The following is a 15,667-nucleotide window of genomic DNA, read 5'->3' as shown; positions in this document are numbered from 1 at the left end:
CTGTATTGTTGATTTAACATGATTCCAACATGTATGCGTACTTGGTGTGCTTAGTTTTACAGTACCTTCATCGTGGAGTCTATAATAAACAACCTTAAGTTAGAAGTTGTTTCCATCTCGAATTTGCTTGCCTTTATCTGATGTATCTAATTACTGTTGACCTATCTGTCAAACTAAATTCCAACATTTAGGGAGGGCAGAATAATTTATGTAAATAAACCAGGGATGTACAAAGTTACATTGTAGTAATAAATACAGCAGCAACAATTGAAAAATACAGCAAAATTATATAATATAACAAAAAAGTTATGTTGATTGTATTTAAATATATGTAAAACATTTTCTTGGCCTTTTAAAACAGACAAAAAAATTGGTTCTTTTAAAATTGGTTACATGGATGTATAGCATGCGTGTAATAATACAAGCTTTGCAGAGACCATAGCAACACAATAGCTACGAGCCGTTTTGAAAAAGGTAAATAATGTTTTTGTACGTGTAATCTTTGTTCGTTTCCAATAGGAGGTTCTGTGGGAACTAGGGCTAAGCGATATATCGAAAATACTCGATATATCGCGGGTTTGTCTCTGTGCGGTGTAGAAAAAACTATTTTGTGAGTATTGGAGTATATGTTCTCACACAGTTGCTTTTAGCTGTGGGGATTACACTACAGGCTTTTCTCACTCTTTCTTGTCTCTCCTTCTCACAGAGGGATAAAACAAGTGCACTTTCTTACATTCGTCACATACTGTCGCGCGTGCAACATCATACGCCCTCGCCGAGCAGAGAGGTAGCGGCATGGGTAACGTCAGCAGTGGCAGGTGGTGCAAGCGGAGCGGTGCGAGTGGTAATACGAGAGAGCGAAGGTGCGAATATGGTAATAAATGGAGGGAGAATAATTAATTTCCAAGAAAAACAGCACGGGGTCCTTCGTCTGGCGGTGGTTTGGCTTCAAGCGGGAAGATGTTGAACAGACAACCGTAATATGCAAAGTATGCGGCAAAAGCGTTGCTACAAAAAAGTAGCAGCACTACTAATTTGTAGCACCATTTGAAAAGTCACCTGCTAGAGAATGAAGAGTGCTTGAAACTCTGCATGTCAACATCTCTGGCTGGTGCCACACCCACAAAATGCCGAAGCAACCAGCACTGACCCAATTGAGCCTGGCGTCTTCCATTTCCACATCAACACCGTATGAAAAAAATAGTCAACAACAGAAGGAGATAACGTCCGCAGTAACCTACCACATAGCGAAGGACATACTTCTAGACCTCCACCCCAGATCCCACCTCACTCCTACCCACTTCTCTAAAGTGGGCTGGCTCAAGGTGGAGGACAGAGTTAAACAACTTGCACTGAGCCTAGTCTATAAAATCCACTACACCTCCCTGATACCGAAGTACATGTCAAACTACTTCCTTAACGTAAATAACCGCCATAACCACAACACCAGGGGGAGCTCCACTAACCACGTTAAACCCAGATTCCGAACTAACAAAGGTCTTAACTCATTCTCTTTCTATGCCACATCAATGTGGAATGCGCTCCCAACAGGTATAAAAGAAAGGGCATCTCTATCCTCCTTCAAAACCGCAATAAAAGTTCACCTCCAGGCAGCTACAACCCTAAACTAACACCCTCCCCGGATTGCTAATAATCAAATGTAAACAATCAAATGCAGATACTTTTTCTTATGCCTTCTGATCTCTCTCTCTCTCTCTCTCTCTCTCTCTCTCTCTCTCTCTCTCTCTCTCTCTCTCTCTCTCTCTCTCTCTCTCTCTCTCTCTCTATGTCCACTACTTGCTGTCCATATCCTACCCCCCCCCCCCACCCCTCACACCCCTGATTGTAAATAATGTAAATAATTCAATGTGATTATCTTGTGTGATGACTGTATTATGATGATAGTATATATGATAGTATATATCTGTATCATTAATCAATTTAAGTGGACCCCGACTTAAACAAGTTGAAAAACTTATTCGGGTGTTACCATTTAGTGGTCAATTGTACGGAATATGTACTTCACTGTGCAACCTACTAATAAAAGTCTCAATCAATCAATCAATACAGTATGGCGGCATGGCGTAGTGGGTAGAGCAACCGTGCCAGAAACTTGAGGGTTGCAGTTTCGCTCCCCGCCTCTTACCCTCCAAAAAAATCGCTGCCGTTGTGTCCTTGGGCGGGACACTTCACCCTTTGCCCCCGGTGCCACTCACACTGGTGAATTGAATGATGAATGATAGGTGGTGGTCAGAGGGGCCGTTGGCGCAATTTGCACGCTTCCGTCAGTCTACCCCAGGGCAGCTGTGGCTATGAAAGTAGCTTACCACCACCAGGTGTGAATGAATGATGGGTTCTACATGTAAAGCAACTTTGGGTACTTAGAAAAGCGCTCTATAAATCCCAGGTATTAATATTATTACTATTTGATTTCCTATAATGCAGCTAATTTTTTATTTTACAGTTTTTGAAACATCTTATGTGACATCATGCACAAAAGTGCACTTTATTTGTTATAAAATATTGTAGTGGCGTTGTGTACAAAAAGTGCACTTTAATTTAGTGTTGTTTTGATATGTCATCTTAGTGACATCATGCACAAAAGTGCACTAACAGCTTGTTTTAAAATGTCTCTGACAATCTTGCACTTTGACATGAATGTTTGTGCCACTGCTTAATAACTGTTTAATAAATACAGTTTTGGTAAATTGACTTAGTTGTGATTTCCCTCTCTGCATAAAAGTTTAAAATGAGCATATATTAATGCAGTATGAAGAATAATGTTTTAATGTAGACACATAGAATGATCATACTGCTGTGATTATATGCATCAAGTGTTCATTCAAGGCTAAGGCAAAATATCGAGATATATATCGTGTATCGTGACATGGCCTATAAATATCGAGATATTAATAAAAGGCCATATCGCCCAGCCCTAGGTGGAATACTTTGACGTTATTATGAATATGAGTACAGTATACAGTATATGCCTTGCATCATCTTTACACATATGTCATGAAACGTTGTCTTGGCTTCATTCCTCATAACACGTTACTTCTCCGGCAGGGATAAAAACAATGAGTCTCGCATAAGGCATAAACTCCTATGTCAACAATGAATATGAGGATATTAAACATGAAAAGCATCATACCTCATTTCCTTTTGGGCCTGGCTCTCCCAACTCCCCCTGGAATACATTCATGTTAGTACTAGAATATAATATGGGGAAAAAAAGACTACAATTTGCATTGTCTGTGGTGTGTTTTATCTTACCATGTGCCCTTTGTACCCCGGATACCCAGGAGGACCTGGTAGTCCTGGTAAACCCGGTTCCCCTGTGGAGCCCTAGAAGGGTGAAAGGTATTCAAGTGGTGACGTTTAGAAAATGTGGAATTATTAGTGATGGTTCATATGATACTGAAACATCGATGCATTATAAGTGATACTGTGTTCCTTGATGTGTGTGTCAAAAACAATTATATTGCTAACCATTTATTTTATTTTCAGGTCAAAAGTTATTTTTTAATCCAGCAGTTGGCCCCATTATGAAACACCAACACAGTATAAGTGTGATGTCTATATCACCGCGGTGATATTTACCCATCACTAAGATTAATGTATGTTGACTTAATGGTCAGAAGAATTGAATCCATTCATTGATAATGTGTAATTTATTGATTAATCGTATCTTCAAGCAACTGAGGCAAAATGGCAGAGGCGCTGTTAATTCACTCTCCATTTGTTTGGGGTCGAAAGAAAAATCATCAGCTGCAGCGTTGCCAGACGTACGAGAATGATCGTATTTCTACAAACATTTTACTTCAGGTGGCTTCCTCTATTTCAACCGATGCGTCTTACCTAGGGATTATGTTTGATAAGAAATTATAGAGTTCGAGTCTATTATCGAATCCTCTTATCGAACCGATTCCTTATCGATTCTCTTATCGAGTCCAGATAGGTTGTTGTATATGGAAAAAAACACACAATATTTGGTTTAACAAAAGCTCACTTTTATTATATAAGAAAACAATTTAATCTAAAAAATAAATAAATATTGACTGTTACCCCCCTAAAAAAATTTAAAAAAATAAATAAATATTGACTGTTGTTACCCAAAGTATATTAAGTGGGATTTTTCAGAAAAACAAATATATAAGGTAACACAAAAACAACCTGTCTCTGTGATCACTACAGGTGTATAAATAATACTAGTGTTAAATAAAATCAGTCCCTTGGGCACAAAACTGGAAATAATACACCTCTCCAAAAAGTGCACTTCTGCTGCTATTTGACATAACTGTTTGTTATGATGCTTTGACATTTTTGCACTTTATTTCTTTATTGAAAGAAAATTCTATGAATAGAAAAGTTGTTTGCAAATGTGGTTACAATGCTAAAAAATGAAAAGTTAAAGCTAAAAAAAGAAATACACTTTATTGAGTTAACATTATTTCTTTATAGGGGGAAATATGTTATGAGCTAGGGAATATAACAACTACACTACCCATCATGCAACGGGAGTGACGAGCATGCGCGGTAGCCCCGAAAAGTGTTGTTGCATGTCGTCACCCGTGAAAGTAAACGTCAAGAACTCAGCCAACACGCCTCGTCTGCATTATTTATAATTAGACAAACAACACATATACAGTGTGATTTTGTTTTGTTTACAAGGAGAGAATAACAAAAGTTGAAAAGGGGAGATCATGTCATGTGCTGCGGTTGCTATAAGAACGTTGCGACAGCTGCCGTAAAGGAGGTGCGTTGCTATGTTTCCGGTTGGTCGTAAAAGTGTTTGTCATGTGTTTGTAGTCTGCTCAAATCTCCCAGTAAATTTATTCATTGGATTATACCTTTTGTTTTGAACTTTATTACACATTGGAGCGCTTTTTCCCGTCCATTTTTTTCCTGCTTTCGCTATCTGCGCTTAATGACCGAGCTACGTGATGTCATTTCTTGTGATGTCACACGGAGCATTTCTGGTCGGGACGGGATTCGTTCCGAGGGGTTCGAATATAGAACCAACTCTTTTTCTTTACTATAGTGGTCTCGATAACGGGTACCGGTTTTTAAAAAGGGATTCGAGTCCGAGGACTCGGTTCTTTTCTTATCGAACAACCGGGAAAACCGGTTTCGAGTATCACCCCTAGTCTTACCTACACAATCATTTTCAGCTTCTCCCCCCACGCCAAATATTTGTATTTCAAAGAGGCAAGACAAAACCATACAGATGCAATTTTGTCCCAGCTGACATAATAGAATTAAACAAGTTGTAGCAAAGCCGGCGGCGTTTCTGGGTGTTGTTGATAAATGGCTTTGGCTTTGCATAGTACAGTTTTAACTCGCCCTTACAGATGTAGCGACGAACTGTAGTTACTGTCAGTGGGTTTCTGGAGTGTTCTTGAGCCCATGTGGTGATATCCTTTACACACTGATGTCGCTTCTCCTTCTATGCCACATCAATATGGAATGCACTCCCAACAGGTGTAAAAGAAAGGGCATCTCTATCCTCCTTCAAAACCGCACTAAAAGAACACCTCCAGGCAACTACAACCCTAAACTAACACCCTCCCCCTTCCACATCCCACCTCCCCGGATTGTAAATAATCAAATGTAAATAATCAAATGTAGATACTTATTCTTATGCTTTCTGATCTCTCTCTCTCTCTCTCTATGTCCACTACTTGCTGTACATATCCTACCAAGTCAGTCCTACACTGTTACACTGTTTCAAAGTCCATTTCTCTGATGATGCAATTGATGATGACTGAAGTGTTGATATCAACCAAACCTAACACCACCCCCCCCCCCCTCCACATCCCACACCCCAGATTGTAAATAATGTAAATAATGCAATGTATATACTCTGATGATTATCTTGTGTGATGACTGTATTATGATGATAGTATATACTGTATCTGATAGTATATATCTGTATCATGAATCAATTTAAGTGGACCTCGACTTAAACAAGTTGAAAAACTTATTGGGGTGTTACCATTTAGTGGTCAATTGTACGGAATATGTACTTCACTGTGCAACCTACTAATAAAAGTTTTAATCAATCAATCAAAAGCTTCTTGATGCAGTACTGCCTGAAGGATCGAAGGTCACGGGCTTAGCCGCTTACGTGCAGTGATTTCTCCAGATTCTCCGAACCTTTTGATGATATTAAGGACCGTAGATGATGAGATCCCTAAATACCTTGCAATAGCTGGTTGAGAAATGCTGTTCTTAAACTGTTGGACAATTTGCTCACGCATTTGTTCACAAAGTGGTGACCCTCGCCCCATCCTTGTTTGTGAATGACTGAGCATTTCATGGAAGCTGCTTTTATACCCAATCATGGCACCCACCTGTTCCCAATTAGCCTGTTCACCTGTCGGAGGTTCCAGATAAGTGTTTGATGAGCATTCCTCAACTTTCTCAGTCTTTTTTGCCATTTGTGCCAGCTTTTTTTAAACATCCATCCATTCATCCATTTTCTACCGCTTATTCCCTTCGGGGTCACGGGGGGCGCTGGAGCCTATCTCAGCTACAATTGGGCGGAAGGCGGGGTACACCCTGGACAAGTTGCCACCTCATCGCAGGGCTTTTTTGAAACATGTTGCAGGCATCAAATTCCAAATGAGCTAATATTTGCAAAAAATTACAAAGTTTTCCAGTTCGAACGTTAAGTATCTTGTCTTTGCAGTCTATTCAATTGAATATATGTTGCAAAGGATTTGCAAATCATTGTATTCTGTTTTTATTTACGAATTACTCAACGTGCCAACTTCACTGGTTTTGGGTTTTGTACAAACATTTTACTTCAGATGCCTTCCTCTATTTTAACCGATGCGTCTTACCTACACAATAATGTTCAGCTTCTCCCCCCAGGCCAAATAATTGTATTTCAAAGAGGCAAGACAAAACCGTACAGAGGCAATTTTGCCCCAGCTGACATAATAGAATTAAACAAGTTCTAGTCACATTTTGACCAATTATATTTCTGTGTAATTTATTGTTCTATTTATTGTATTTTGTCCTGGCCTAAGTGAATACCAATAAACGAAATATTTACACATCATGCACTGCAATGATGTTCATTGTCTTGTGCCTCATACATCCAGCTGGGGGCGCGTCTCTGTTAGTGCCAGTTTTTTTCCCAACAGTATTTTTAATGTCTTTAAAGGTAAAACTGCATTATAAACTGTACTCTACATTGTATTGTAGCAGATGGTCCTTAGAAACGTCAAAGTTCAGAACACACACACACACATATATATATATATATATATATATATATATATATATATATATATATATATATATATATATATATATATATATATATATATATATATACAGCACAGGCCAAAAGTTTGGACACATCTTCTCATTTAAATGCGTTTTCTTTATTTTCATGACTATTTCTATTGTAGATTGTCACTGAAAGCATCAAAACTATGACACGTGGAGTGAAAACCCTTTCAGGTGACTACCTCTTGAAGCTCATCGAGAGAATGCCAAAAGTGTGCAAAACAGTAATCAAAGTGTGGCTATTTTGAAGAAACTAGAATATAAAATATGTTTTTTCCCCCTTTTTTGTTCAGTACATAACTCCACATGTGTTCATTCATAGTTGTGATGCCTTCAGTGACAACCTACAATGTAAATAGTCATGCGAATAAAGAAAATGCATTGAATGAGAAGGTGTGTCCAAACTTTTGGCCTGTACTGTATGTATATATATAATTTGTATTAATATAATATGTATAATATAATTTCTGCAATGGGTAAATATCATTAGCCTTGTTTACTTCTGGTAACGATGCAATAAAAAGTGATGATAGTAATGAACCATTTGTTAAAATGAATATAACAAAAGAAAATGGATGGATGGATGTATATTTTTCCTGGTATGTAATTTATATACATATACTGATTAGGGTATGGTCCGGATGTGGAAAAAGAACTATCACCCCATTTTTAAGTGTAGTCATTGGTACTTCCAAAGATGTGTGTAAAGATGAGTGGGTGGCGAACTGTTAAAATATCAGCCAAGTATGCTGGGGCCAGACCATTGATGGCCTTAAAAACAAAAAGAGGGATTTCAAAATGAATTCTAAAACATGCCAGGAGCCAATGGGGAGCAAAGAGAACCGGGGTAATATGGGCATGTTTTGAAGCATGAGTGAGGAGGCGAGCAGCTGCATTGTTTACTAACTAGAGGAGTGATTTAGTCCACTATGGAGGGCATTACAGGAGTCCAGTCTAGAGCTGATAAAAGCACAAATGGCTTTTTCAAGGTCTGCCTTCTACAGAAAAGGCTTCACCTATGTCAAAAGCCTGAGCTGGAAAAAACGTGCTCTAACCACGCAGTTAATGTGTTTATCAAAATTAAAGGCCTACTGAAATGAAATGTTTTTATTTAAACGGGGATAGCAGATCCATTCTATGTGTCATACTTGATCATTTTGCGATATTGCCATATTTTTGCTGAAAGGATTTAGTAGAGAACATCGACGATAAAGTTCGCAACTTTTGGTCGCTGATAAAAAAAAGCCTTGCCTGTACCGGAAGTAGCGTGACGTCACAGGTTGAAAGGCTCCTCACATTTCCCCATTGTTTACACCAGCAGCGAGAGCGATTCGGACCGAGAAAGCAACGATTACCCCATTAATTTGAGCCAGGATGAAAGATTCGTGGATGAGGAACGTGAGAGTGAAGGACTAGAGTGCAGTGCAGGACGCATCTTTTTTCGCTCTGACCGTAACTTAGGTACAAGCTGGCTCATTGGATTCCACACTTTCTCTTTTTTCTATTGTGGATCACGGATTTGTATTTTAAACCACCTCGGATACTATATCCTCTTGAAAATGAGAGTCGAGAACGCGAAATGGACATTCACAGTGACTTTTATCTCCACGACAATACATCGGCGAAGCACTTTAGCTACGGAGCTAACGTGATAGCATCGTGCTTAAATGCAGAAAGAAACAGAAGAAATAAACCCCTGACTGGAGGGATAGACAGAAAATCAACAATACTATTAAACCATGGACCTGTAAATACACGGTTAATGCTTTCCAGCTTGGCGAAGCTTAACAATGCTGTTGCTAACGACGCCATTGAAGCTAACTTAGCTACGGGACCTCAACAGAGCTATGATAAAAACATTAGCGCTCCACCTACGCCAGCCAGCCCTCATCTGCTCATCAACACCCGTGCTCACCTGCGTTCCAGCGATCGACCGAAGGACGAAGGACTTCACCCGATCATCCGTGCGGTCGGCGGCTAGCGTCGGATAGCGCGTCTGCTATCCAAGTCAAAGTCCTCCTGGTTGTGTTGCTACAGCCAGCCGCTAATACACCGATCCCACCTACAGCTTTCTTCTTTGCAGTCTTCATTGTTCATTAAACAAATTGCAAAAGATTCACCAACACAGATGTCCAGAATACTGTGGAATTTTGAGATGAAAACAGAGCTTTTTTGTATTGGATTCAATGGTGTCCGAATACTTCCGTTTAACCATTGACGTCACGCGCATACGTCATCATACATAGACGTTTTCAACCGGAAGTTTAGCGGGAAATTTAAAATGGCACTTTATTGTATTGGCATGTGTTGCAATGTTAAGATTTCATCATTGATATATAAACTATCAGACTGCGTGGTCGGTAGTAGTGGGTTTCAGTAGGCCTTTAAGGTCGCTGTCAAATATCACACCCAGATTTCTCACAGCAGGAGCGAGGGGGTGCTCTATAACGTGCATCAGGGCTAAAAACAATGTACCGTATTATCCGGACTATAAGGCGCACTTAAAATCCTTTTTTTTCTCTCAAAACAGTGCGCCTTATAACCCGATGCGCCTAATGTACAGAAAAATTCTGGTTTTGATTACCGACCTCAAAGCACTTTTATCTGGTACATGGTGTAATGATTAGTGTGACCAGTAGATGGCAGTCAAACATAAGTGATAAGTGTAGACTGCAATATGATGGCAATATGACTCAAGTAAACAACACCAACAGTTTATATGTCCCATTGAAAGTATAGAACATTACACACGGCGCTCAAAAATCTATCAAAATGTTTTAGTACAACTTTGGTAAGCTATGAAGCCGCACCGCTTGATGGATTGTACTGTGCTTCAACATCCAAGTATTATTATAGTGTGTGTATAAGGTAAGACATATTATCTGGCGTTTTGTTTTGCAATATTATGCAAAAGCAACTTTTTTACCTTATGGTACCTGCTGATCTGTATTTGGGATCTGCATAAATCCTGACAAATTGCGCGCGTCCGCCTTTGTAGTCCGTGTGACGACGCCGTAGTGGATAAGCTTCTTCTTTTTCTCTATCTTCTTGTTATGGGACATTCATCCTCCACTGTTGCCATTTCTAATATAAAGTAGTGTAAAGTTCTTACTTATACAGTCATGGTCAAAAGTTTACATACACTTGTAAAGAACATAATGTCATGGCTGTCTTGCGTTTCCAATCATTTCTACAACTCTTATTTTTTTGTGATAGAGTGATTGGAGCACATACTTGTTGGTCACAAAAAACATTCATGAAGTTTGCTTCTTTTAAAAATTTATTATGGGTCTACTGAAAATGTGACCAAATCTGCTGGGTCAAAAGTATACATACAGCAATGTTAATATTTGGTTACATGTCCCTTGGCAAGTTTCACTGCAATAAGGTGCTTTTGGTAGCCATCCACAAGCTTCTGGCAAGATTCTGGCAGAATTTTTGACCACTCCTCTTGGCAAAATTGGTGGAGTTCAGCTAAATTTGTTGGTTTTTCTGACATGGACTTGTCCACACGTTTAAGTCAGGACTTTGGGAAGGCCATTCTAAAACCTTAATTCTAGCCTGATTTAGCCATTCCTTTACCACTTTTGACCTGTGTTTGGGGTCATTGTCCTGTTGGAACACCCAACTGCGCCCAAGACCCAACCTCCGGACTGATGATTTTAGGTTGTGCTGAAGAATTTGGAGATAATCCTCCTTTTTCATTGTCCCATTTACTCTCTGTAAAGCACCAGTTCCATTGGCAGCAAAACAGGCCCAGAGCGTAATACTACCACCACCATCACCATGCTTGACGGTAGGTTAGGTGTTCCTGGGATTAAAGGCCTCACCTTTTCTCCTCCAAACATATTGGTGGGTATTGTGGCCAAACAGCTCAATTTGTGTTTCAACTGACATCACATGGACAAAGATAAGACATTCTGGAGGAAAGTTCTGTGGTCGCTCTTGAATCCTGATTGAAACTTGTTAGCAATATCGTTGAGGGACAGATATGGCTGAAGTTGTGCGAGGACAAGTTTTTCCATGATCTTGGACGAAAGTTGGATAGAATGGATGGGTCGGGGTTATGCTTTTTTAGAAGTGGTCTGACTACAGCATGCTTTACGGCAGTGGGGACCAAACCCAGCCCGAAGCAGCTGTTAATAAGGAGAACAAGGCTTGGACCAAGGGTGTCCATAACCTCCAGCATTATTTTAGCAGGTATAATATCTAGAGCAGAGCTGGGGGCCACATTGAGAGAAAAAAATGTGTCTGGGGGCCAAGGTGTATAAATTATACAAACCCCGTTTCCATATGAGTTGGGAAATTGTGTTAGATGTAAATATAAACGGAATACAATGATTTGCAAATCATTTTCAACCCATATTCAGTTGAATATGCTACAAAGACAACATTTTTTTTTTTTGCAAATAATCATTAACTTTAGAATTTGATGCCAGCAACACGTGACAAAGAAGTTGGGAAAGGTGGCAATAAATACTGTTAAAGTTGAGGAATGCTCATCAAACACTTATTTGGAACATCCCACAGGTGAACAGGCAAATTGGGAACAGGTGGGTGCCATGGTTGGGTATAAAAGTAGATTCCATGAAATGCTCAGTCATTCACAAACAAGGATGGGGCGAGGGTCACCACTTTGTCAACAAATGCGTGAGCAAATTGTTGAACAGTTTAAGAAAAACCTTTCTCAACCAGCTATTGCAAGGAATTTAGGAATTTCACCATCTACGGTCCTTAATATCATCAAAGGGTTCACAGAATCTGGAGAAATCACTGCACGTAAGCAGCTGAGCCCGTGACCTTCGATCCCTCAGGCTGTACTGCATCAACAAGCGACATCAGTGTGAAAAGGATATCAACACATGGGCTCAAGAACACTTCAGAAACCCACTGTCTGTAACTACAGTTGGTCGCTACATCTGTAAGTGCAAGTTAAAACTCTCCTATGCAAGGCGAAAACCGTTTATCAACAACACCCAGAAACGCCGTCGGCTTTGCTGGGCCTGAGCTCATCTAAGATGGACTGATACAACGTAGAAAAGTGTTCTGTGGTCTGACGAGTCCACATTTCAAATTGTTTTTGGAAACTGTGGACGTTGTGTCCTCCGGATCAAAGAGGAAAAGAACCATCCGGATTGTTATAGGCACAAAGTTGAAAAGCCAGCATCTGTGATGGTATGGGGGTGTATTAGTGCCCAAGACATGGGTAACTTACACATCTGTGAAGGCGCCATTAATGCTGAAAGGTACATATAGGTTTTGGAGCAACATATGTTGCCATCCAAGCAACGTTACCATGGACGCCCCTGCTTATTTCAGCAAGACAATGCCAAGCCATGTGTTACATCAACGTGGCTTCATGGTAAAAGAGTGCGGGTACTAGACTGGCCTTCCTGTAGTCCAGACCTGTCTCCCATTGAAAATGTGTGGCACATTATGAAGCCTAAAATACCACAACGGAGACCCCCGGACTGTTGAACAACTTAAGCTGTACATCAAGCAAGAATGGGAAAGAATTCCACCTGAGAAGCTTAAAAAATGTGTCTCCTCAGTTCCCAAATGTTTACTGAGTGTTGTTAAAAGGAAAGGCCATGTAACACAGTGGTGAACATGCCCTTTCCCAACTACTTTGGCACGTGTTGCAGCCATGAAATTCTAAGTTAATTATTATTTGCAAAAAAAAATTAAGTTTATGAGTTTGAACATCAAATATCTTGTCTTTGTAGCATATTCAACTGAATATGGGTTGAAAAGGATTTGCAAATCATTGTATTCTGTTTATATTTACATCTAACACAATTTCCCAACTCATATGGAAACAGGGTTTGTACGTTAACATACCAGGCACGTTCTCAGTTGGTTATTTATGCGTTTGTATATTCACATTTAGCTGTAAAAACCTGCTGTACAGTATGTGAGTTTGGGTCCAGGAACACTAATACCAAAAGTCACAATGTCCGATGGAGGTCTAGAAACGTTATGACAGACCACCTCAAAAAAACGGAATGGAATTTTACAGTTTTTTACTGAATGGGACACCGAAAATGTACATTAAAAAAGAAAGAAAGTGGGATTTACAATATGAACAATAAAACACTGAATATTAACAACATATGAACATCGCTCCTCTTTTACTTCTCAGACCAGCTCCTCAACGGTTCAAATGTAAAAAAACAGCAAAATATGAATGCAAAGTGTAATAAACACCTACAATATGATATATTATCACGTAAAAATGTGCATCCGCATCTGTTTCTGGCTGTTACGAAAACAAACCCCGCCCACTCTGCTTTGTTCCTGGTCTGAGCTGCTGTGACGTAGATTACCGTAATAACTCGTATAACACCCAAAAGCACAGATTTCGACCATTGAAATACTTTCTATAGGTCAAGATTTACGGTCATTTAAAAACAGCACTGCACATCATAATGGCGGTGACAGTTTTGATGTTAAAGGTCTAAAACAATTATGAATTGAAAATCTTAATGGGCCGTATTTTGCCCAGGTCTGATCTAGAGGACAGCTAGTGGGGTTTAGTTGCTGGCTTGTTTTTTAAATTAAAAATGGAAATTGATTCAAAATTCTAAAAAAAAAAAAAAAGGGCTGTACAGGAGGACTAAGTAGAGCAGTTGTTGGGACCTTTAGGATGGATTCCCTGACAGACAGGACATTATTAATGAAAACCTGTTGAAATGCATCACGCGTGTGCTCAGGTACAGCACTAAAATCATCATTACGCTTTTGACCTCCCTCCCTCAACAACGACACCTGGAGTCAAACTTTTGCTTGCATGCAGAACGGCCCCAGCCTATGAACATTACATCGACACACCCAAGACAATGGGCATATACACACACACACCTCCTCCCCCACCCCACGCCTTCACCACCGCTTGATTCCCCTCGGGGTGATGGACGGCTGGCAACGCTTCATAGCAGCAGTCGCCCTCCATGGCCCCAACTCCCCGCCCCTCTGTTGCGAGTTGTCGTGATTAAATGTAACATGTTTATGTGTGCATGGCATGGAGTTTTTTTCCCACTCCAGACTAGGCCCCGTTAGGAGTCCAGTGTAGATTGTATTTTTTTACTCATCTTCTTCCCCAGCGTTTTACCTTTTTCTTATCTTTTACGCGGCGCCTCGTGGCGACCCATCGGCTTTCCTGTTCTGTAACCCTGTACACCAGACCAGACCTGGGCAAACTAAGGCCACATGCGGCCCGTTGAGCTTTTCAATCTGGCCCGCCGGGCATTCCCAAATAATATCTGTACATCTTTAAGATGTAAAGTGTATCTGCCATTATGATGTGCAGTGATGTTTTCTAATAACCGTAAGTCTTCAACTATACAAAGTATTTCAATGGTTGGAATCTGCGCTTTTGCATTATATACTAGTTACTATGGTCATCTAATTAGTTACTATGGTCATTTAATTAGTTACTATGGTCATCTAATTAGTTAATATGGTCATCTAATTATTGTTAATGTAAGCCACGAGGCACCAAGCAGTGTGGGTGGGGAGCGTTTCCACAGAGTGTTTCTAGAGCCTGAAATGTGGGTGTCAGGGACATATGTGGAGGGGGATTTTTACAACAAAGTTTTGCAATAAAACTGATATATCAGATTGTAGGTGTCTTTTTTTATTCTTCACGTTCATATTTCGCCGTGTTTGTTGCACTTTTGTTTTATTTCGCTTGATTGCAAATGTAGATCGAGAAGGGGTGTGAGAAGTAAAAGAGGATCGACGTTCATATGTTGTCAATATTCAGGGTTTTATGCTTTATAGTTAATATTGTAAATCCCACATTATTGTCATGAACTTTCTGGGTGTCTCATTAAGTAGAAAATGTAAAATTCCATCCCGTTTTTTAAGGCGGTCTGTCATAATGTTTTTAGCTTTCAATCAGACATTATTGTGAGGTTTTGTATTAGTGTTAGGACCCAAACACACATACTGTACAACACATTTTCACAGCTTGTGTGTGTGTGTGTGTGTGTGTGTGTGTGTGTGTGTGTGTGTGTGTGTGTGTGTGTGTGTGTGTGTGTGTGTGTGTGTGTGTGTGTGTGTGTGTGTGTGTGTGTGTGTGTGTGTGTGTGTGTGTGCGCGTGCGCATATTTATATATATACACTACCGTTCAAAAGTTTGGGGTCACCCAAACAATTTTGTGGAACAGCCTTCATTTCTAAGAACAAGAATAGACTGTCGAGTTTCAGATGAAAGTTCTCTTTTTCTGGCCATTTTGAGCGTTTAATTGATCCCACAAATGTGATGCTCCAGAAACTCAATCTGCTCAAAGGAAGGCCAGTTTTGTAGCTTCTGTAACGAGCTAAACTGTTTTCAGATGTGTGAACATGATTGCACAAGGGTTTT

The 15,667-nt window shown here is 39.9% G+C and overlaps 1 protein-coding gene across 3 annotated transcripts in view; it reads right to left on the bottom strand.

Annotated features, from left to right (window-relative positions):
* LOC133630163 (collagen alpha-1(X) chain-like) overlaps positions 1–15,667 on the bottom strand; it is a 182,596-nt gene that overhangs the window by 68,625 nt on the left and 98,304 nt on the right. For all 3 annotated transcript variants that reach the window (XM_062021560.1, XM_062021562.1, XM_062021561.1), the window contains exons 10-11: positions 3,274–3,345; positions 3,152–3,187 (exon numbers count right to left, since the gene is read on the bottom strand). In XM_062021560.1, the coding sequence (XP_061877544.1) occupies positions 3,152–3,187; positions 3,274–3,345 (108 nt within the window). The remainder of the gene's footprint in view (positions 1–3,151; positions 3,188–3,273; positions 3,346–15,667) is intronic.

The sequence above is a fragment of the Entelurus aequoreus genome, linkage group LG15, assembly GCF_033978785.1.
Source record: "Entelurus aequoreus isolate RoL-2023_Sb linkage group LG15, RoL_Eaeq_v1.1, whole genome shotgun sequence".
NCBI classification, from domain to species: domain Eukaryota; kingdom Metazoa; phylum Chordata; class Actinopteri; order Syngnathiformes; family Syngnathidae; genus Entelurus; species Entelurus aequoreus.
This window is presented reverse-complemented; position numbering and strand designations above follow the sequence as displayed.